The following is a 24,539-nucleotide window of genomic DNA, read 5'->3' on the forward strand; positions in this document are numbered from 1 at the left end:
CGTATGCAAGAACGACAAGAAGAAGAATGGTTTGACCGAATGGTTTGACCGAAAATAATCAAAATTGAAAATACTGTGGAAACAAAGACACCTACATCTTGGATGCCCTTGAGGTAAGCTAAAACATAACAAAACTTAATTTCAAAGTGAACTATCCCTTTAACAACTCGTTTAGCAGAATAAGTTACCATGTAGTTGCAAAGTTACTTATACCCTAACCCTAACCCCAAGCAGACAGTCTACTAATAAACAAATAATATAGTTAGTTGACATACATGTAGAAGCATCTTTGAATACACACACAATAACTTGCGATATGGAGACAGAGAGCAGGATTGTGTGTTGTGTGTCAAGCATTAGTGTTTCTTGGTCTTTCTTTATATCTTTTTCAGTGGCTCTAAGGTTCTGTTTAGTTAGCTTCGCTTCTTTATATGGGACCCCTGGGACACAGTGCCTCTGATTCGATGCTTTCATGCCATTGGACTGCCTTTAAGGACTCTGTGCAGGCTTGCACGGCTGATTTAAAGAGCCTTGAGTTCAAAAAAAAAAAAAAAAGTGCTCTGCTCAGCCCTTCTTTCTGTGTGTTGTTGCCAGCATCCAGTGTTTTGATCACATCTCACCATTATGACAAAATATGACAGGTATCTGGAGGCAAGCTTTCCAAGAGAATGCAGATTAACATAGTGCATCACCTAGAAATTCATCTCTCAGTTTGGGAACAGTGATTCTCCTTGCAACACACAAGATAATATATATTGAAAGTATTGCAAACAGGCACTGTTGGTAAGTATGATACTTATTGTGAGAGAAAATATTGAGGCTGAAAGGCAATGGTAGTCTGAACAGGACAGATATGCTGTCTGTCAGTCTGAGAGAAACCTCTGCAAGACTGTCAGAGATAATCTGCTGTGACACAGAGGGTAGTAGGAACTATGTTCCAAGAAATATATCTAAAGTGAAATCCTAATTTTCTGCCGGCCTGGGATGTTTTCCTCCTCGGAAATCCCTGTCATATTGATCCATTTGAAACTGTCATGCTTGGTAATAGCAAAGATAATCTTACATAAACCCAGGTTGCGTGTCTGCCCACTGCCTCTCGAGACGATTTACCACCACCCGCTCACAATGAATAAATAAACAGGGAAAGGAGATAGAATCTTAGATTTCATTCTGATCTTAATTGTGCGACAGAGGTGACAAGCTTGACAAAAAAAGAAAACTGCTGAAAATTGTATTCCAATTGATGGGTCTATGAGTGTAATGTGACATTTAATATATGTTTAACATCAGTTTCTGCTTGGAAGAGCAATCCTAACCTTTAACCAACTTCAAATGCAGATGATTGCCTAGTAATTAATATAAGTAGTTCAAATTGGGTTTATTTGGATGGCATTTTCCCCCAGTGATAGTGAATTAGTATTTTGAACAATTTGTGTGGAAATATTATGAAATATGATGTATCATCTAATATTTTTTGGGGTATATTTTCACTAATATCGTGGATGGTTGACTTTTCTAATATAGACAAATACAGTTGAACCATTTTTTTTTTTCAAAATACTTATTCAAATTTAAAATGTACTGACCAAAAATATTGATGGTCATTGTATATCAAACATTTGTGTCCAGTCAGATAGTCTCTTGAATGACAATGTTCATTCCATAAATAACACCTTCCTCCGACTAGACTAGCAATAGAAAGCAGCAAATCATGGTTTATGGTGACATAAGAGTTATTGACATTTCTTACATTTCTATATGCCCAACCCTTTTGTTTCAGAAATACATCAGCCGAGGAACTAAAACTGGCATTCTTAAAGCAATTTCAAAGGGTTTTTAATCTTTCTAAAGTTCTTGCGCAATACAACCTTTACCCCATCCTTTTTTAGATCAGGAATCATGTCTCGGACATTTATGCAGCTCTAAATGGCGAATACTTATGTTTCATGTATGACTAAACCTGACATTTGTGTGCTATAAAGGGGAAACTGTGCATAAAGAGACTGTGAGAAAGGTTTCAGTATCGACTTCACTAGCATCCGTAAAAGCCTTGGCTTCTCTCTCGCTCTCAGTTTTTCTCTAAGTCCTTCTCTTTACCTCTGATCAATATTACCAAATTAACATTTCCAACCCCCATTTCAAAACCACAAACCCTCTAAATTAGTCATTAGAAACGTGTCTCAGAGGAAGCACAATCTGTGAGTAAAGCCTGCACTCATTCAATAGTGGATAAAGCAATTTCACCCTTACATTCACCTCACACAAATAGGATATACTCAGCACAGTTTTTTATTTATTTATTATTTTTATGCATTACTTGACTTAATGTCATGTGATTTTTTAGAGGTGTAATACTAGGGTGGTTCAGTTAGCTGTGCTCTGTAGTTGATGGTTTCTAGGTGTTCTACGTTGGTCACTGTCCAACCACTATTTTCTAAAAAGCAGTTTGACCACCTTTGATCCAGATGGACCAGCAAATGACCACCTTAGACCAGCTAGAAATCTTCAACAAACATAGCTTACCATCTTAAACTAGTTTAAACTAGAGTATGTTAAAAATATAGCCTACATTGTTTTATACAAAATATACAAAATCTTATATAACAGAATATTTTGATTATGCAAGTATAATGGGCGGTTAAATATTGATTTCCATAATCAAATCTTGGAGATCAAACAGAAGATTCTACATCAGAGATGTCATGCATAGGTAGCTGGGGATTTCAGCTTCCAGTGTGCTGCATTAGTTTAATTGCTTTTTAGATCCATTGATCTTTGAGAGCATTAGCTTGGTGATCATTTGAATTAGTCCACTGTTTCTCAAGCCTGAAATGCTCTCTTCTAAACATGATCAGCCAAATCTATGATCTCTGAGTTAACATCTAAAAGCGAGACATTTCAGGTGTGATTGCTCAACAGATCGTTTTCATTCATCGTGTGACAGTCAATGTAAGGCTTCATGGGGTCAGTTGACTGCTGTTTAATGCACTGACTGTAAGCTAAGAGCCATGTGAAAGAAAGACAAGCTGGATTTTATTCAGTCTGATGAGGAAATTAATGCTTTGGTGTGATTGAAGATGAGATAATTGTTGGAGAAATAGAAATGACCTGTTCTGGTTTTTTTTTTTATCTGTTCTCCATTTTTATAATGGAGAATGGAAGAAGGATAACCAAACCAACAAGAAAAACATTCATTCAAATACTAATATAAGATTTGTCAGTTATAATAAGATTATGCATCCTTTTCTGCAGAAAATTGAGCTACAGCTATTTCAGATGGCGAGATTTTAAAGACAGAATCTTATCTAATATATATTCAAATAAGCTACACCCCTGAGATGGTGAGCAGCATGAATAAAGTTGTTTCAGAATGAAAACTCGTACACGAAAAAAAATGATGACAAAGTCAATCTGGTACTGCAATTGCTCCACAAGCCTAAGTGAAAAATGACCTTGACAGATTTCAGTTCGATGACTTCATTCAAGATGCATCTTACATGATTTTTTTTTCTGGCATGTGACCAAAATTGACTGTGAAAGAAAAATGATTTTCTTCACTGCATGTGAACAAACAAGTGTGTGTTCTTTTAATTGAGAACATAAAACATTTATCTTGTCAGCACCTACAGTGTTTCAACAGTTTTGCCCTTTAGTGTGGTCTTTTACCGCCGCTAACAAGACAGGAAAAAAATAGCTGTTTTATAAATGAAAATAGAAAAAAGTCTGTCTAACTGGACTCATGCACTCCTGAAAATAAAATACATTTCTCACTTTCTCTCTCATTTGTTTCAGTGAGATTTTTTTTTAAATTGTATAAACCTTATATTTATTGCATACAAATATATATTTATATTATACAGGAAATATACAGATGTGTGATTGTTTTAATACAACAGTTCATTAAACAAGAAGTTAGTATTGAGTAACTTAAATGTACTTTCACAGAGTAGTGGTGTTTCGTCTCTGAATGAATCCAGTGTTGTGAGTCATTGAATCATTCACTCAACAAATTGGCTGACACTCATAAAATAAGTTGAATGAGAATTAATAAACATTCAAATGAATGAATAAGCATTTTTGAACGAAGTGGTTGAATGAATGTTTCAATAACTAATTCATAAAGATGGTTTCTGTGTCCATAAACGTATACTGTATAGTAAGTATTAGGTCTGAAACTTGCATCATTTCACTCTCATTCACAACTGGCCTCATAGGATAGTAAAGTGTCCATCGGATACAAACTACAGAATCTTGACGGAAGTAGTAAGTCATCAAGGTATACTTTTCGCTTAATATTTCATGAATATGAATTCGGACTCACTATTCGGCTCACAAACAGTTTTTTTGCCTATACTATATGGAAGTAGGCATTATCAGACGCAATTTTTGTTTTAGAACGTAAAACGGTTTTGAGCAAATAGTTGAATTTATGATTTAGTGACTTACTCATAAAGTCACTTGTTTCGACTTGGTTGAATGAATGTGACTCACTCAAAGACAGTAACTTGATGTAACTTACAGAAAAAGCTTGGATTGAAGTCAAGATTTAACTGGGTCCTCACACAGATTTGTAATAAATAAATATAACACATTAAGTCCTATAGACCCCTTTTCAGTTGGTAAACATGGTGACGTGTTTTGTGGGCAGAGCTTAGGTGGAGGCAGAACGATCCCTCTGGCCGCTTCACAAACACTAGTTAGCAAGTATTGTTTGCTTGTTTTTTTTAACAATGACTGGAGAACATCCGATTTTATCTTAATGTGTAAGGTCACTCAGTGTCCAGGACCACGATTGTTATTTTTAACGGACGGAACCAAATTGGCCAACCCGTAGCCGCTTACACGCTAACTCAATGCATGGACGATCTGACAGGATTAACGTTACGTTACCTCGGTTGAGTGGCCTGACTTCTACACCTACCTTAGAGAGAAACCGATCGTAAAGAGAAACTGAGGGCATATAAATCTTCAGATGCCTATAACTATGTGCTGAATGGTCCTGAACAAGAATTGTGTGTACGATCCGCAGTTCTGCCGAGCCAGCGCCGAGACGACGACAATGTAAAGAGTGACATTACGGTGCGATTTTAATGATGTGAATATTTTCTAGAAATAAAAATTCCAGGTATAGCATATTCATTTTTCATCAATTCTTGCACCAAACAACACAACAAGATGACATTTAATAATAGTAGCAATAATTTAAGCTCCTTATTATGTAGCCGAATCTGTGCTGGTTTGTATTGGCCGCCTCCAGTTTTCACTTTGTTTTGCCTCCAGCTAGCGCCGTGACGTAACTGTGACGTTGGCACAAAAGGGGTCTATAAGTGTATTACTCCAACGGTCATCCGCACTCTTCTTGTGGTTAATGAATGTTGCGCTGGTATCAGCACCCCCTGCTGGACTGGAATTAAAGTCTTTATAACAAATTTCTCCCATTGCCTGCAGAAGCGCACACACTAAGAAAACATATAATAACTACATGGAAAATTAATAGCAATTAATTGAAAGTTAAAGAAATAACAGCACACACACAGAAAAAAAAAATGAAGGTAACTGAAATGTAGGCTACTTAATTGAATAGAAATTGTTTATGTAAAATTGGCCCTGATTAACCATGGAATAGGACCCCAAAAGTCTGTGTCCTTTCATTAGAGCAGAATTCTAAGAGTACTACCTACCTGCGTGTGATTTAAGACTATCCGAGTTGCTTGAAGTAGATACTCAAGTGGTTATTACTGTGCCTGCATTATGTACTGAAAAGGTCAATCCACACCGGATTCTCTGGCTGGGCTACTAGACATTTCATGACAAAAAACAGGCGGACGTGGACATCTGGGGAAAAAAAAGCCCTTTCCAGGGATTTTTCCATGCCTTCCAGTGCTCTTGTCATAAAGTAATCTCTCACCTAGTGCAGTTCAAAATAAACCTCTATGCATGAAATACTGTACATGTACTATGTGTTATGGTTCATAATGCATTGTCACGTTAAATAAAAATGAGCATTAATACTGTCTGCTGTTCGCAGAGGCAGTGTAATGAATCTTTAATGATCCTTTCTGAAATGCGTGGTCCAAAAGATCATTTAAATTGACCCACTGCAGAACAGTTAGCTATAACTTTGTTGCATTAAAAGTGCATATACTCCCCCTTAAATGAGATGAGAGGGTCTATACTTTTTTTATTCAGATGAAGTGTTTTCATATAAGAAACCAAAACAGCATTGCTGTTGACAGCTGGGCAAAAGGTCACATTTCCTCTTAATTCTGCGCTTTTCTAACATTACAAATGTCAGCGGCCTGATCTTAAAATCTATTGTAAGACCACGTTCTTCCATAATAATTTGCACATATTGCTTAAAAAGACACCCATGGAAAACTTTTAAAATATGTTATCTGTACACCACTTAGAGCTTAAACGCGTTCTCAGAGTGAGCATGTCGAAGTTAGCGGCAATAATTAGTTTTTGAGACTAGTTCTAAATGAAAGTCTGCTGATTGACACGGCAGGCTATTGATCTGTTTACGCGGCCACTTAACACTCCTGAACTCATTTGAGAACCTATTCAGAGGTAATCAAAAATGCCATGTAGCCCCAACAATCAAAGCTCACCAAATTATTCGCTCCATTTTCTTGATCCACTGAGGCTGGTTACTGTCCTTTTGAGAGTTCTTACAAAAGAAATCAGCAGACAGAGTATTGATCTCTGGAGGTGTGGTAAATGGAGGCTCTGACAAGATGGCTCTGAACATACCTCTTCACGTTGATGGCCCGTTCGGGGAAAAGCGGCTTTCTATTAAATGGTACACAGCAAGAACCTTGATGAAACCACGGTTAGCATCAATAAAAAGCTTGGCGGCACATACCTTCATGAGAAATATGATCTGGTAGACAAAAAGGCAATATATAAGGGTGCAGATTAAAATGAGTTTAGATGATAAGTTAATGATAATCTGAGGTAGGCCTAATAAAAATATTAAGAATTGAACCATTAAACATTTAAATCACATTTGTTTGTATTGCTGTGCAAAAATCTGCATCTTATGATGTGTTCAAGTCATGTCGGAAAAATTGTATTTACAAGCACCTTCATAAATTGAAAAAAAAAAAAAAAAATATATATATATATATATATATATATATATATATATATATATGCAACAACACACCCAATGTGAAATAAGACAGATCCTAAGTTTAGATGCCAAGTTTAGATTCACACCTGCATCATTTATAAATTAGAATTAAAGAATCTCGCTGTACTTAAAATAAATAAATAAATAAATAAAAATCGTCATCTTGCAACCACCAAAGTGATTTGAAAGCACATGATGTTATAATTACAACTGCCAAAATTCAAACTTCCCAGTCAGACTTGAATACACGAATATTCACTATCGAGTAACCTCTCTAGTCCCATTTAGCCACTTTAGTAATCGCCAAATTAAAGCTTTGAAAATAGCAATGGGATTTTACTGATGTTGTAGAACTATGTTGTAGGATAAAGTGTAAAAATATCTTGAGCATGTGTTAACCACACCTTATTTTATGCATTAAACCATAAACCCACACAAAAAACAAACAACCCATTGACTTCAGGATATTCAACACTGACTACTTTTACATGCAGCCAATAACCCGTTCAAAACCGGGATATTAGCATTAACCCGGTCGCGAACGGCCATGTAAACATTGGCAAAAACCTGAATATTCTCATATCCCGGATTTTTAAAAAAGGGATATATTACCTGGGGTAATCCCCTTTTCTAATCCGAATTTTGGGTCATGTAAACGCGTATCGGCATATCCCCATAGTGATTTGTGTTCTGCGCATGTTCTATTCGCAAGGAATCTTGGTCTTTTAAGTAGAGAAACTTCTCGGCGCATACAAAAATCCGCGTGCAGTATATCGTAAGTAAACATGGCGAGACCAGGCGAGACACAGCACAGCATACTTTTGGAGCGAGCTCAGTAACGTTACGAGCATCAAAGCACAAACAAAGGCGATCGCTATCAGCCCCGAACTATTCATTATCTGCGTGCTGCTGTTGTTGTTGTCTTTGGATACAGGAAGAAGAATCGGACGCAATGACGCAAAATGCGTCTTAAGGTTGTCCGTACGTCTAGACGCTAACCGTGTGTCGCCGTTTACATCGGGATATTGCAATTCCATGTATACAGGAGAAACTTTCTCTGCTCACGCATGTAAACAGGTTATTCCTAATGTTTCAGAAATCCGAATAATGACCTTAACCTGACCATAACCCGAAAATTGGCTGCATGTAAACGTAGTCACTGTCTCACGACCAATTCGTAAGCAATTCGTACGGGTGATTAAAAGGTGGCTAATTCGTTTGAATTCGTACGATTTGTCTAAACCCACGTGATGGGTAGGTTTAGGGGCGGGGTCAGGGGAATTTGGCAACTCATAAAATATGTACGATTTAGCAAAAATCATACGAATCATATGAATGAGGTCGTGTGAGATCGGGTTGGCCTATTAGAATTCAGGAAAAACCTGGAATTCAGTAGATCAAACTGTGCTGAAAGAATATAGGGACATGAGACAGAATTTCATTTTTATTAATTAATTAATTTATTTATTTATTGAAGAAAAGGCCAAGTTTTGCTCACTCAAAAAACGTACACACACAAACTGACATCTGATTTGGGACCAGTTCGGGGACCCACAGATAGATCTGTTTGCCTCTCACGACTCGACCCATTGCGCCCTGTATTATTCCCTGACCGAGGGCATGCTTGGCATGGATGCACTGGCGCACAACTGGCTGCGAGGCCGCAAATATGCATTTCCCCCCGTGAGCCTTCTTGCGCAGACCCTACGCAAGGTCAGGGAGGACGAGGAGCAGGTCATTCTGGTCACGCCGTACTGGCCCACCCGGACCTGGTTCTCCGAACTCATTCTCCTCGTGACAGGAGATACTTGATCAGTGTCGTGCTTTCCTTCCTTCAAGATGCATTGGAGGGAAGGGTGTCTCCCTCCACCCTCAAGGTCTATGTCGCCACTACTGCCGCACACCATGACCTTATCGATGGTAAGTCCTTGGGGTAGCACGACCTGATCATCAGGTTCCTGAGAGGAACGAGGAGACTAAATGCTCGTCGCCCTCCTCTCGTACCCTCTTGGGACCTCTCAGTGGTTCTAACTGCCCTGCAGAGTGCTCCATTTGAGCCTTTGCAATCAGTCGAGCTTAAGTTCCTGTCTGTGAAGACAGCGCTTCTGGTTGCATTGGCCTCCATCAAGAGGGTAGGGGACCTGCATGCATTCTCCGTTGACGAAGTGTGCCTGAAATTTGGGCCGGGCTACTCTCACGTGATCCTGATCCTGTGCCCAAGGTACCTACCACCCCTTTCCAGGACCAGGTGGTGAACCTGCAAGTGCTGCCCCTGGAGGAGGCAGACCCAGCCTTGGCACTGCTCTGCCCAGTACGTGCTCTCCGCATCTGTGTAGACAGAACGCAGTGTTTCAGGACCTCAGACCAGCTCTTTGTCTCTTTATGGTGGGAAGCTGAAGGGAAAGCAGAGGCTGTCTCACTGGATAGTGGACGCCATTGCCTTGGCATAACAGCAGCAAGGTCGACTGTGCCCCCTTGGTGTGACTGCCCACTCCACCCGGAGTGTGGCATCCTCTTGGGCTCTAGCGCATGGCGCCTCGCTAACAGACATCTGCAGATCTGCAGGCTGGTTGACACCCAACACATTTGCCAGATTCTATAATCTCCGAGTGGAGCCTGTGTCCTCTTGTGTACTTGCTTCAACCAGCTAGTACTCGACCCACTCAGGTGTTTTCACTTGCTCACCATTCCACTCTACGGACTGGACATGTGCGATATTCTCCTCAGGTGAGCCTCATAAGCCCTGAGTTCCTTCAACACCCCTGATGTTGGCGCCAGTGTCTATTGCCTGCGCGTCGGCTAGATACCTCTCGTGTGCATGGTCCCTCCCCTGAGCGACCCCCACATGTGTATTTCCACTGTAAGCCTCTCTGAGCATGTGTCTTTCCCTCGGCAAGCCACCTTGCCACCCCTGGGGTTGAAATAATCCACCTGCGGCTGGACACCCCAGTGATTCCCCATATGCATCCTTCGGGTCATATGCGTATTCCTTGAGTATATTTGATCTCGGTCTTGTCTCGGTCTTGGACATTGAGGACTCTATATTTTTTTTCAAGACCAGACAAGATCATACATGGGAAAATATCACAAATTTGCCAGTATATTGACAAATTGTTTTGTTAACATCCTTACATTAATTGTATGTAAAACGTACTGATTCAAATCCAAGCAAAAACTTGACTCATTGGTCATTTCTAATTATGTATTTTTGTTACCGCTGCCTGTCACCCATGTATTCATTTTCATGTGTTGTTAATAAACAGCAGACAAAAGTGAAGACTTATTTTACATCCTGTACTAAATGATGATAGTCACCCAGGAGTATTGAATAAAGATGGTTAAGTTTATTTCAGCTTTGAGTGTTAAATATCTGTGTTTTTATAGGAATATGGATTTTTCTGATTATTCTGAGAAGATTTCAGGTAAATCTCTTTTGATCATGTTTCACATTTTATTGTGTCATATAGTGTGGGGTGCTGGTCTTGGTCTTGACTCGGTCTCACCCTCCCTCGGTCTTGGTCTTGTCTTGGTCTCGGGCCCCTAAAAGTATTGGTCTTGTCTTTGTCTCGATACGCTCAGGTCTTGGTCTTGTCTTGGTCTCGGGTTAAGTGGTCTTGACTGCAACACTACGTTCCATCTTCCTGCCACTTTCCGCTGTGGTACGGGGATTGCCTGACCTCACTCTTGGGTCCTCAGCGAAGAAACATGTCTGTTTTGCTGCCAGCGTCCTCCTTATATACTCACGAGGTGAGATACGCTATGCAAAATCCGCAGACCCATGGCATTTCTTTGCCATTGGCACGTTTTTATGTTTTTATCTAAGCGAAACCCCATTCGTCGTCATCCGACGGAACGTCATGACTCAGGGAACGGGGGTTACATCCGTAACTGAGATGTTCACCTGTATACGTAGTTTTCCTTTGTTAAATTCATTATATATTAATTACATTATATTAAATATTATATTAAAATACACTGTATATTAATTTGATTGACAAAAATCATACTAATTTATACGAGTGAGGTCACGAAGTAGTTTGTTACGAAGTAGCCACCTTGTAAAATTTGCACGAATTGCCGTGAGAATCGGGTTGGAATATTTGCTAGATGACTGTTCTGTGTGTGTGCTGGAAGAAAAAAAGTTTTTGTATTTTACATTTACATCTGCATTTTGGCAGACACTTTCATCCACAGCGACTTAAACTGCATTTCAAGGTACACATTTACATTCTCTAGTTAAACTTCATAGTCCTGGCTGGAAAGCAGACGTTAGAGAGCAGGATGCCCTGAAAACGGACGCTAAGGTTGCTTTGTTTCTGCTCGTTTATGTGAGTAACTCATTGACTCAACATTGACAAAGGTGAGGAATGTTTCACAGAACCAAGATATGCAATTGATGTTGGATAACAAATGATTCATACTTGCACCAGCTGTTAGTGGTTGCCTGTGTTGCATAGCGTGTCCATTATTTTGGGGGCAATGGAGGGAGAAGTGTGTTTGTTTGGGTATCAATTTTAAATATCAACAGCATTTCTCAGAAAATGCTTACTGCAAAGCATGTTACACAGTATTTTTATTTCACAATTTCTTATTCTAGAGTTTTACGTTCTATGATACATATGATATACATATCATATTTTGGAAAGATATGTACTTTTCCAAAAGGCATGTGCATTTTCATCAAGTGAACATGTTTGATATAAAAATCAAAACTATGGGCAGAACAACTCTAAAAAGTTGTTTACTGTAAAATAAAAAAAATAAATGTCATTCTGGATGTCATGATAGAACTGCTTGTTTAGTTTATTTGCATGTTCATCTATCATACACATTCATAAGTCTCTCTATAACACACAAATATATGCTTTATACACATTCACTGAAGTGTTATAAACACACAGCAAGCACCATCAATGACCTTTTCTAAGTAGTGCACAAAGATTAAAGTAGCTCATGTGATGGGTAAACTCACTTAAATAAAAACATGGCGTTAACAAAATCTCGACACAAAAATCCATAACGTGACACATTTGAATTGATTTGCATGTATATGTTAAAGCACATTTCAAAGTGCAGCTTGTTGCTGTTCTATATAACCCTAGTGTTTTGTTCGCTTTATTGACGTTTAGTGTGTGTGATATTAGATAATATCAGTGTTTTGATCAAATGTGATTGGTCATTTCTACATCAGTGTAAAGAGCAGTTATTTGCCTTCTACTCATCACTGTTAATTCTGTCACTGAAAGTTCTACATGGAATAGAATTAGCTTTCTGCACTCTTTCCGCTTTGAAACTTTAATGAAAATAATGTGGGGGGGGGGGGACACAATACCAGTAATTACAGCCCAAAGCAGACAAAATAAAATGCTTTGAATATCTCGTCTTTACAAAAATGTGATATAATGTTAGTTGACAACATCCCATTTAGTAGCGCGAAGACGGGTTTGTTGGGTAACAGCTAATTATGCTGTTAATTAGCCACGAACACAATGCTTTTAGTGGTGGAAATGATGACACAATATCCCAAAACATCACATTGTGTGATGGCGATGCTGTGAATATGTAACCTGTTATTACAGCGGAACTAACTGTAATGTGTTAGTTTCTTAGAGCACTTTACCAAACCGCCATGAAAGAGACTTCAAACTGGTGAACTGTGTTACTCAAATAAGCCATGTTTCATAGAACCCAGAGATATTGTAAGATACATATTTATGATTTTGATTCTGCTCAATATTATACAATATTCACTGTACATTTGATTCTTCTAACCTCAGTTAGGCTATATTAATCTTCTGAGAAGAAAACAGTTTGGGACAGATACACAGTCCAAAATCCTGTACTGTCTTTAGGTCCTATGCCATGTCTAATTCTTCTTTTTTTTGTCAAAGTCGAATTTAAAAATGTTATAACTCATTGAACAGAACATCTGTCCCTTGTTTTCGTTTTCGTAACATTAAATACAACATGTACCTTGACTAAGGTCTACTGCAGTGTTAAAGACTTTAAAATGAAAAGTATTTATTCCAGTGCAAGCTCAAAACATTTTGAAGTTTATATAATAGACGGATGTTTCTAAATCTATATGTCATTATTTAAAACAATCTGTGCTTGATGATGCAGACCAAAAAGTAGTTATGGTGACTTTGGTGTTAGGTATTTGATTGCCTTGAATCGTGATGTGGAGAAATGCTGGAGTTAGACTGGTATCATGAGACATTTGTTCACTATTGCTACAATATACATGTGCAAGCGTTCACTAACATGGCGTAGTCATTGTAAACAGTAGATGTAGCCATGAAGTGATAATATAGTATATATTTTTATATATATATATATTTATAATTTTCTTCACAGATTGAATATATCCTGTACAATGCACAATGGCAACTCTCAAATTAAATTAATCAGATATTTTAAATCAGTTAAGATAATGCGCATCAGCCTGGCTGTGGCATGCAATTAGGAGCTTAGACAATGTCTCCCATACCATTACAATTAGATTTTCTTTGTAAACAGGTGCAGCGGTATTCAGAGCACAAAATAAAATATTTAATTCACTGTTTACGGTTTGACAGCCCAGAAAAAAACAAAACAAAACTAACAGCTCAAAACAAAACCCTTGTAATTCCTGTTATGCCTCAGTTTGCTTGAGTTGGCATCATTGGAGGAGTTGAATTCTGCCATGTAGTAGAAAACGGATATTGTAAAGCTATTTCACTCTGGAAAGGTGGGTAGTTTTTTTTTTTGTTTGTTTTTTTCCCAGGGGAAACTCAGGCATAAAAAATGAGCTCTGGAATCTGGCCGCCCTGCACACCTGTGCCGTTGGTGCTGTCAGAAGAGCACTGAAACTGGAAGGTCACCTTCCCACACTGGACTTCCGTCATACCCTCTTGTCCAAAATAACTCAGTTCATTTCCATCCAGAACCACACTGGCCGTATAGAAAGTGTCAGGCTCTATCTGAACCGGATACTCAAACCAAGCGGGGAAGGTGTTGCTGGATCCATCTGAAAAGTACTTGCTAAGGTTGGTTCCCAGGACGACCCCTTGCCGTTTGAGCTCGATCTTGGCGGTGTACTCAGCAGATCCGCAGCTTGAGCCATAAAGCCCGAAACCGGCAATAAATACCCGCTTATCGACGGCAAACTGAATGCTGTCGCAGCGTCCACGATAACGCCACTGGTTGCTGCGGTAGGCGCACGACTGGAAGCGGTGGCACTTCTGTGGCGTCAATCCCTTACGAGGTTGGCTGACAAACTGCAGCTCGGGTTTTTTGGCCGCCGTGTACCACAGGAAAATATCATTGGTCTCGTTCAGCGTTAACACTCCTGATTGCGCTGCGCCGTTTGCAAAATCATCAAGACCCATGGTTGGGATACGGATCAGGTAGACGGCTTGGCCCAATACCTTGCGTTTGTTGTCGATACTTGTGTTCATCTCCCTCCGCTGACATTCGGCATCTGCCCAGCTTAGTGCCGCTTCAAACACTACAATCTCCTTAGCGTTCAGAGTCTCTCGTCTGAGGATGCTCTCCAAGGTCTGAGCGTCAATGTCACAAAAACCCTCGGACTTAAGTGCCAGCTCAGCCTGAGCGTCAATGACTTCCCAGCAGCGTTGCGTTAGGTCTGGCTCTTCAAACAGACAGCTTTGAGACAGAAGAATACACGCATTTTTTGCACTCAAACTAGTTTCCAAGAAGTTGACGCAGGCCCGAGCCAGGTGTGGGACTATGTACTTTTTGGCTGCATATAATGTTGCCAGTACGGTGTCTGCACTCAAGTCAATTTCGTCACAGTAAATGTACCTGAGAAATAGACAAAAAACAAACAAAAAAAAAAAAACAGGGTTAGCCATCATCTGCTGTAGTCATTTAAAACAGAAGAATACAGCGCATCCTACAGTACTACTTCTATTACTGGCCCAGCTAGAAGCTACTATTTTATGATGTGCTACCAGCATGAATCACAATGTGTCTCAAAGAAAATCAGTACTATTTTTTGCAACACCATTTTATAACAAAAAGCACTATTCTGACAATGGCCACAACTTTTTGGAATAAGAGTGAACTTGGCCTGTGATTGTGTCCTTGGGAACAGATGTTAGGCTGAATTGATAACACTGTGATGTAGTCTGCAGATCTCCTGCAAATCTAATATTTTGTCCTGTAATGCATTCTGTGCTAGAAGCGATAACCTAAATAGAAGTAGCTTAATAAACACAATGTTCGACGGGAATCTTCGGCAAACCAAAAGACAGCATTTACACTTCTTTATGAGAGTGGGGGAGGAGGGATGAAAGACACGGAGGGAGAGAGAACAAAAATGTATCTCAAGAGATGGGAGGGAGTGAAAGATGAGCCAGCGCAAGAGGAGACGGAGAGCGTATAGAACACAGAAGGACTCTCATGAGAAATGGGTAAGCATGAACTAAGATCTATCTGATCTTCTGTCATGGTCCTAAGCCCTCTGAGAGGCGGACAAGCTAAGCTCACTTCATTATTTATTTTCTTCGTGTTTAAGCTACAGTTCTATATAACATTTAAATGTCTAGCGCCATTAGTGTTCAGAGTTCATGATATACATCAACGACTTTGGAAATAAGCAACAGCCATTCTGGAGATACCAATGCCAACTCATTGGGAAAAAAATATGCCTGTGGCAACATTTCCTCAAAATGATTCTTGCACGTTTTGCTATACTCTCAATGTAAAATATCCAATGAATGGCGCTAAAAGCATGTTCAGTTTTATCTGAAACCGTAAAATCTGGCAACATTTTATTACGATGGTTATTGTGCGAATGGCGGCACTCTGGAAATTAAACATCCAGCAAGTGGTGTTAGATAAAACACATTTGCTCAGGTAAAGTGTGCTGAAGTTTAAGTGTTTTTTTTTTTTTTTTTTTTTTACTGTTAACTGGCACTTAAAGGAACACTCCGACTTTTTGGGACTTTAGCCTATTCACCTTACCCCCCAGAGTTAGATAAGTCCATACATACCTTTTTCATCTCCGTGCGTGCTATAAGTCTGTTTGACGCACCCACCGCTAGCCTAGCTTAGCACAAAGACTCGATGTGACTGGTTGCAGCTTTCATACTGATCCAAATGAGTGGCAAAATAACGCAAACGTTTTCCTATTTACATGTTGTGATTTGTATAGTCACATAATGTACAAATAACAAAGTCAAATGAGACACAGACATCTTTTAACCGTATAAAACCTGGGAACTATTCTCTGAAGGCGAAGCACTGCTACTTTGACGGCGTAATAACCGCATCACCGGAGACACGCCGTGGTGAGGAGCGGAGAGTTCGCTCGGTGTTTGGGTAACAGAGTCAGCAATTTATAAATAGTAAAAGCGTAGTTTAGAGTCATGGGTTTTCGCTCTATTGTAAATAGCTGCGACAGTAAACAGGGGAGGTAATACCATGTTTCACAGAATTCCAACTAAAAACGCTGACTGGATGAAGAAATGGCTAACTTACTCTGGATATTTATCCAAACACACCTAAGATTATCAAGGGACATTATGTTTGCTCGGTACATTTCAATGAGGACGACTATTTTGAAAAAATGGAATTTGCCACACGGACCATAATGTGCTGAAGGATACGGCCATCCCATCGATAGCACAGACAGGACAATTGGATCACCTGCGGCTGAGGTAAGTGTTCCGTTATGTTTTTAGATGACCTACTGTAACAGTGCCATTATAAGCCAGATCTAATGTAACGTTAGTGACACTATATTATATGATTAGGGTATGAATATGTTTTTATCTTGATGCGGTGCGGACGCGCTTGGGAAAAAAAAACGAGCGCGTTTACCGCGTTGAACTTGCACCCTGCGCGCGGCGCGCCTAGTAGCCTAAATTTGAAATAACCATGGAAATAACGAACTTGAGCGTGCAAAAGGGTACGATAGGCTGTGAGTTCATTGTGCAAAAACAATTTGTGCTATTACTTTCCCCTTATTCTATCCTATAGTAATGCAATACTGTATATTATATAGGCTACTGTTGAATACATTTGGTTCATTTGGTTAAATTGCATTTAAAATATATTGATTCCTGTAATAATAATTATTTATTCATGTGATATTTATAAATCTGGGTGCGTTTTTGGTTGGAAATCAATGAAAAATGGTACTGTATTACCTGGTCTCCCCTGTTTATTGTCACAGCTCATACAATAAAGCAAACACCCATGATAAACTATGCTTTTCTATCTAACGTTAGTAATTGCTGACTCTTTATTCCAACGCTGAGCGAAGCGAACTCTCTGCTCCTCGTCACGGTCCGTCTCAGGTGATTGTTATCACTCTGCCCAAGTAGCAGTGCTTCCCCTTCAGAAAATATAGTATTTATACGGTCAAAAGATGTCTGTGTCTCATATGGCCTTGATATTTGCACACTCTGTGACTATACAAACCACAACATGTAAATAGGAAAACGTTTGCGTTATTTTGTCACTCATTTGGATTAGTATGAAAGCTGCAACCATTCACATCCAGTCTTTGTGCTAAGCTAGGCTAGCGGTGGGTGCGTCAAACAGACTTATAGCACGCACGGAGATGAAAAAGGTATGTATGGACTTATCTAACTCTGGGGGGTAAGGTGAATAGGCTAAAGTCCCAAAAAGTCGGAGTGTTCCTTTAAAGAAATTAGGCAAATCAGAAATACACTCTACATTAGAACCTGGTTAAACTGAATTACTGTGGTAAATGAATTAAATGCAGATTTTTGTGCATAAATACCATGAGTGGCAAAACTTTTTCATGAATTTGCCCCATAAAGCTTTTTGTACTTAAAGCTACAATAACCTAAGATTTTATACCGCTAGAGGGCGCTACATTCAAAACAACAACAACAACGGCTTTGCTTGATGATGCCGTGGAGGAACGCGGAATGATGGGAACTGTTGTTTTTAACTCCACCGTGGATAAATCAGTCAGACGGGAATCGAAAATTAGTTGTCATGGATGAGGTAAAGTTCAATTTCTATAACTGTTGCGTTTAATAACATGCTTGTTTTTCATTAAACTGAAATGAAAACCCCGGGAGAGCCGGGACGGTTGAAACACTATTCAGATAAACGTCATTTTCTAAGATACAGCCAACAGTTCACATTCCGAGAATATTCGCGGTGAATATGACCTTACGATTTTTCACATCATATGCATAGACAACAAGACATTCTAACAATAATACTAATTGTTTTGCATCGTTTACTGACATGAAATTTGAATACAGAACACGTTATACTCACCTGTCAAGTAAAACACATGCAAGAAGTTTTTCACGAAGTTCTCTCAATTTACGAAATGCTACACCGATATTGATCTGGTTTTATTTCTCTTGTCCCAAATTCTTCTTGGGTCGTTTGGTTGACCTGTTTGTTGATGTTTGCGTTTATGAGACTTGTCTTTGTCGACAGAACCAAGTGCAATTGCTAAAGAATAATTGTGCTCCATTTCATAACAAATGCGCGAAACAAGCTGACGTTTGTTGCTTGATAGACGCTAACGCACAACTACAACTTCCGCATTTGTCCAGGACTACACGCAGTACGAGCGGAAACCGAGGTAACACGGATATGACGTGATTGACTGGCGACTCCCAGCTCACCCCTGCACACACACGCCCCGTTTCCTTGGTTAAAAACTCAATTTTCTCACGATTTAAATATTGTTTGAAACATTTGGAATATTGCAAGTTATCATCTTAACTAAATATATAACACTGGCCTTGTGATTTTGGGATATTTTAATGCAAAAAATCTTAGGTATTCCACCTTTAAATGATCTGAGAACTGAGAAAGATTAGATTTATGAAGACAAATAAAAATATTTGGTATCTTAAACGTATTGATATGAAGCTAATTGCCACTTGATTTAAATCAGACAAATCTTCTTCCAAAGGCCATATCGTTTTAATGGTCTTGAACTGTTCGCTGTAAAGAAATTACATGTCGGTGTAGCCGATTAACCTTCTGGAAGAAGTCCAAAGTGGGGTACTTAGATCAGAGAGAACAATTTTCTTCACTCCTGCGCTTAATTGAAAACAATAATAACTAAATAATCTGTACAGGAAGACAATAATGGTTTAACCAGACAGACGAGGAAAGGGTCAGCCAGCACAGACCTGACAGATAAGGTGCAAAAGCAAAAGGAGTCTTACTTAAGCATAGCCAGAAAGGCTGGAGGTTCCACATCAGGGATACGGATCTCATCGCTGTCTTCTGCCAACTCTCCATAGAACATGGCATGGAAAACAGAACTTCCCACAGCAAGGACATACTAATGAGAAAAAAAAAATTATATAGTACATTAATTTGACATGATTTGACAGGAGCTATAGTATCTATCACTTTATTTAAAAAAATTTACACGTTAACTGTGAGCTGTGACTTTCAAACATCGGAAAACAGTGCAACTGCAAACAAATCAGATCAGCTTTGTATTGAAGGACATGTGGCGTAAATGGAAAAGACTATTGTTCAGTGTATATTTTTCCAAAGTGACCTAATCTCTTCGCTTTAACAAAAAACCTGATTATTCTCCTCACACTTATCAAAAGAACCTTGCAGGTGGCAGGTGATGGTTTCATGTAATCCTCCTTAAATTACATGCAAGCCACAATAACACATTCGTTATTATAAACCTGAATCAGAAAGGCACAGCTACTGTAGCAATCTTTAATTCCTCACAAGTTGCCCTTCAGGGTTTCTTTCTTCTGAGTCGATTGCATTGTAAAGGCTGTTTTAAATTTTAGCTTGATCCCATTCCCCTGGAGTCACTTGAGCGTGAAGCACACACGAAATTTCACCCACAAAGACCGATGCTTAATTACGGCTGTAATTTCCCCCTGGGTTTACAAGACACGGGAGTGCCATTCTCGTGAATGGCATTTGCTTTTCCCTCCGAATCAAGGAGTGTTGCACAAATGCTGTGAAAGTGGCTGCTGGAGCTAAAAGTTATCTCGCTGATGCTAATGTGGATGCACGTAGCTAATGATGAAATCAGAGGCCAACACAGCAATGCAGATACATTATATAACATGAGCAGAAGTGCATATTTACAATTCATTTTAGCATTACTCTCACATAGCATTTTTTTTTTTTTTTCAGTTAGTGAACTTTAGTTTTAGTCTTTTTATTGCTGCGTCAGTAAATGTGTGTTTTTCTCCCTCAGGATCCCTCATGAAAAGCCCATAGCAAAAACTTTAAGGGGCACCAAATAAATGCAGAGAGTAATTTTGCAAAGCACTCGCATACAAGGAAGCCTTTCCTAATGCATATCAAAAATGATAATGCATATCTGAACCCCAGCCAAATGGACATCATAAAAAAGGTGCTCTGTAATAACTCTTCATGGCCCATTGCAATATTGGCTGTGGCCATACAGCAAAGCAATACAATGCCCTTGCTTAAGTGAGCTTTATAAAGCATCACATATCAGCCATACACAGGTTTCAGTTCTACCCTCTTAAATGGATAAAAGATGAGTCATGCCTGATTTGTAGCCACCAGATTAACCGTGTCTTTTTGAATAAAGTCTGAGAGTGAAACAAGAACCGATTTAAATGGGGTTTTGGTGCAGTTAAAAGTGGCCTGAGGTTAAAAAAAATGCCATACATAATAAAGCCAATCAAATGTTCACCATGAAAATTTTAGAACAAAAGCAATTGCTTTCTGTGAAGATCTCAAAGGGTTTACTCGGTGGAGATAAATTAGATCAAGGGTTTGCAAAGTCAAATGTGGAAAATATTATCTGTATGAATGTGAAAAGAAAATTTTTTCATTTGTTTACAATTTAATGCGTTTGTATAGCCATTTTGTCAGTATGTTCTACAAATAAATGTTGTTGTTTTTTTGTTTTGTTTTTTCCTTTTAGAAGTATGGTTGTCGATAGAATAATGAATAATCGCATGATTTCCAAAATGTCTTTATATACAGCATAATTATAACGTTAAATAATAGCGTCAGATCTAAAAATGTATATATTTTCCTTGGATTCCCTAGCACCCCTTGTTGCCTCAATCTGAAAACCCCTGAGTTAGATCACTATAAATACACTAATATTACAATAGGGTATGATGTTGAAACATTATTTGAAACAGATCAGTCAAATGTGTTTTGTGTTGTCAAAATTTGACACGCTTTCATTTTACCAGGCAAATAAGCAGCTTATTCCGAAAAAAAAAAAAAAAAAAAAAAAACACCTTTGGGAGATTCAGCCAGAGTGTGCATAAATAAAAGCACTTTATTCACATACTAAAACTGAGCATGTGCTTTTGTGCAGACTCTGATTAATTAATACAGTATAAATACAAATGAGCAAAAGACAGACATCTCTCTCTCTCCCCACTTTACATCAATAATTTAGGAGCGTCTCAGAAAGGCACATGGCCGGCTAGACTGAAAACAAGATAAAGACTTGAAGCACATCAGCAGTGAAGCACATCGCAAACTCTAAATCCTGATTATATTCTCTTGTAATGCTGAGATGACAGTGTAGTGCAGGTCAATAGGTCTTACCTTGTGTCCCGGGAGCCTCTGAGTCCCTCCAGATTGACCGACTACAAAGTGAACGTCAGCCATCAGTTCATTATTGAACATCACAGAATTTCTGCAAAAGAGACAATTTGGCGTATTTCTTTAGACATAAAGGAATTTTCTTATAACATGAAATGACTATCAACTTTATTCTAAATCTAAATCTTGTTAATTTTGAAAACATTCAGAATCGAGCAGGAACTTTCTCAGGAAAATCCCTGGCCTCTGTGAAATGGGAGTCTACAATGACATCTTCTTCATGTATTATTGTGGTCCCGGCCACAGAGGAACAGTAGGTAAATAAGAAACGCTGTTCCAAAGGGACTACAAAGCCAGGTCCGAGAGCGCACATTTGTTTTGGCCTGCATGGGGCTTTCCCATGACGACAAAGTAAATATTGCCCTTTGACAGAGAGCAAAGCCGTTGCATATAAAACAAAACGTGTTCCTTTCTTTTGCCTGCTAGGACAATGCATACAGGACAGAACAGAGACCGACAACCACACAAATTTTAACATTTCAGAACATTCTCAAACAATCTCAGAGAGCCATTGATGAACACTCCAACAATGACATTCAACACCCACACCTGAACCTGGTGAACCCTGAGTTTAACTGCGTACGCAATATATTCGTGCAAATATTCAGTGTGCTCTAAGTTTGAAACCAGCTGTGAAAATGCTCCAGATTAATAACTGTAACTTTTTTAAAAATTAACAAGTTATTTATTTATAAACCATTTTATGAGTATTTTGTTTGCAATTTTCAGTTGATTTTTTTTTTTGTTTAATCACCACAGCTTTCAAGCTGCATGAGCTCCACAAGTAACCCCATTTGAAAATTTTGAGAAAAGCATCTTGCTTCAATGTGCAAGAACGTGTCACAAATGTGCTTATTTGATCAGGTATGAACAAGAAATAGTTCTGAATATTTCCTTAATTACATTTTCATAATTATTAACTAAATGTATTTTTCCATGTACATTTCTGAAATGCACTTTCTGTAAAAGCTGCTTTGAAACAATATGTATTGTGAAATGTGAATAAATTTGAATTAAATTGAATTAATTAAACTTCATATTTGCAGGTTTAAGTCCCACATTTTCAATTGGACCCCACCGCATCAGCTATCACTTTATAAAGGCTCAGTTTGTCGGCAGATGTTCTCTGCGTACCAGTCTCGTGTCTCCCTCTCTGAACACATCATACAGTAAGTTGACCTACCTCTCCCTGATCGTGGAGTAGAGACCCTGCCAGTTGCAGCATTGGATGGTGTTGTTGTTGTTCAAATTCTGCTGCTGGTACTGCTGCACCGTGGTGGCCGAAGCCGGCTTCATAGTGGGGAAGATCTCCGTTGCCATCTTCTTCTTCTTCTTAGTTTTCAAGGTGATGATCTCATAGCACACAGGGGGCAGCTTGGATGAGCTGCTGGGACTCCCCTTTTTGGAGCCTTTGCTGGACTTGCTCTTAACTGACTCTGGAAGCATCAATAAGAACGTCAGACATTTCATGTTCCTTCCCTTGGCATCCACCATGAGTCTGTTCACCTGCAGAGCAGTGGAAAAGCATGCAGAGAAGATGTTTGGAAGAAAAGGAAGGATCTGAGAGAGGTGACGACTTGAGGTGAACAGGGTGAGGAGCCCCCCCAAAAGCACAGAAATGAACTGAAACAGAAGAAAAAAAGGAAAGAAAGAAGGATAAAAATCCACTCCTAATCTTCACCTTCTGAGAGCAGGGAACTGTCAGGGAATATAATCTCGTCCTTCCACCAGAAGATTAAAGTCAATACGGTGGCTGACTTTTCTGTCCTTTGCTTCTAGTTTGATCCGCTGGTGGAGCGCTGAGATGAGTCTCCATAACTGAGGTGCTAGATAAACGTCCTTTCCCCAATGTCTTCTCTCTCTCTCTTCTTCAGTATCTGTGACAGTCCCAGATTTAGTGCTCCTGCAGTGGTTCAGAAGCAGCTAGTCCACGCTGTCTCTCTCTCCTCCTGACACTCTGAACACACACTCATACATACACGGAGCTCTGCAGGATTCTCTTGCTGTAGACCTGCGCTCTGACGAGTGTTTTACTGACTGTGGGGGCTGAATGGACGGATGGAGCGGAGAGAGAGTAACCCCCTACCGATGGCAGCCAAACATCCCCCACAGCTCCAGCCAATAAGCACTCTCGAGAGCCACGATTGGCTGCATCCGCCATGCGCAGCACCTACTAGAATATGCTAAGACCTCTTTGATTAAAGTGCCTGCCCCTTTCCTCTTCGAATGATGCATTCTGATCTTCAGCATATTGTTGATTAATATTTATAGCGTAATAAAAGTCATTAAATATATAAAGAGTGTGAAGGAAATGGGAACTCTTGTGAGAACAGAATGCTTTATTTCAACTATTTAGTTCATCAGGTTAAATGTCACTCTTTTTAAAAGAGCATAGCTTAATACAATTATTTAACAATATGGTTCTGGGTGATTTGTTTTCCAATAGAGTAATAATTTGTTTAAATTAATAGCATATTCTGTCTTCCATTCACCCTCATAGTGTTTCTTACTGTACCTTTTGTGCACAGTGTTTTGCAGCCTTAGTCTTCCTGTCACAGATTAAATGAAGGTTCAAATCTCCTCAATGTATTGCGGCTTAGCACAGAATACAACCTGCCTTCAAGTGTGAAGAGCATTTTTGTTTTAAGTCCCAGCTACTACCATACACATGGCCCTACATGTCATGTTTAATGCATGTTGCACAGAGCTCGGCTCTAGACGTCTTTTCTGCTCTCACTGAATTACATTGCCAAGCCTTTTGTTCCTTGGCCGAGGAACACATTACGGAAATCAAGGAACCGAACACATT

At 39.2% G+C, this 24,539-nt stretch overlaps 1 protein-coding gene across 2 annotated transcripts; it reads right to left on the bottom strand.

The window, feature by feature from the left end:
- Positions 1-11,920: 11,920 nt before the first annotated feature.
- On the bottom strand, positions 11,921-23,805 carry btbd3b (BTB domain containing 3b). Of its 2 annotated transcripts, XM_039653346.2 has the most exons (5): positions 23,412-23,804; positions 22,914-23,166; positions 21,674-21,764; positions 19,315-19,433; positions 11,921-14,941 (listed from the first exon to the last, which is right to left on the bottom strand). In XM_039653346.2, the coding sequence occupies exons 2-5, from the start codon at positions 23,048-23,050 to the stop codon at positions 13,909-13,911; spliced, it is 1,380 nt and encodes a 459-aa protein (XP_039509280.1). In that variant the 5' UTR covers positions 23,051-23,166; positions 23,412-23,804; the 3' UTR covers positions 11,921-13,908. The 2 variants fall into 2 exon arrangements, with proteins under 2 accessions (XP_039509280.1, XP_039509278.1); XM_039653344.2 differs by having other exon boundaries at positions 22,914-23,805.
- Between the last annotated feature and the right edge of the window lie 734 nt (positions 23,806-24,539).

This window comes from Pimephales promelas, chromosome 11, assembly GCF_988280905.1.
Source record: "Pimephales promelas chromosome 11, fPimPro1.hap1.1, whole genome shotgun sequence".
NCBI lineage: Eukaryota > Metazoa > Chordata > Actinopteri > Cypriniformes > Leuciscidae > Pimephales > Pimephales promelas.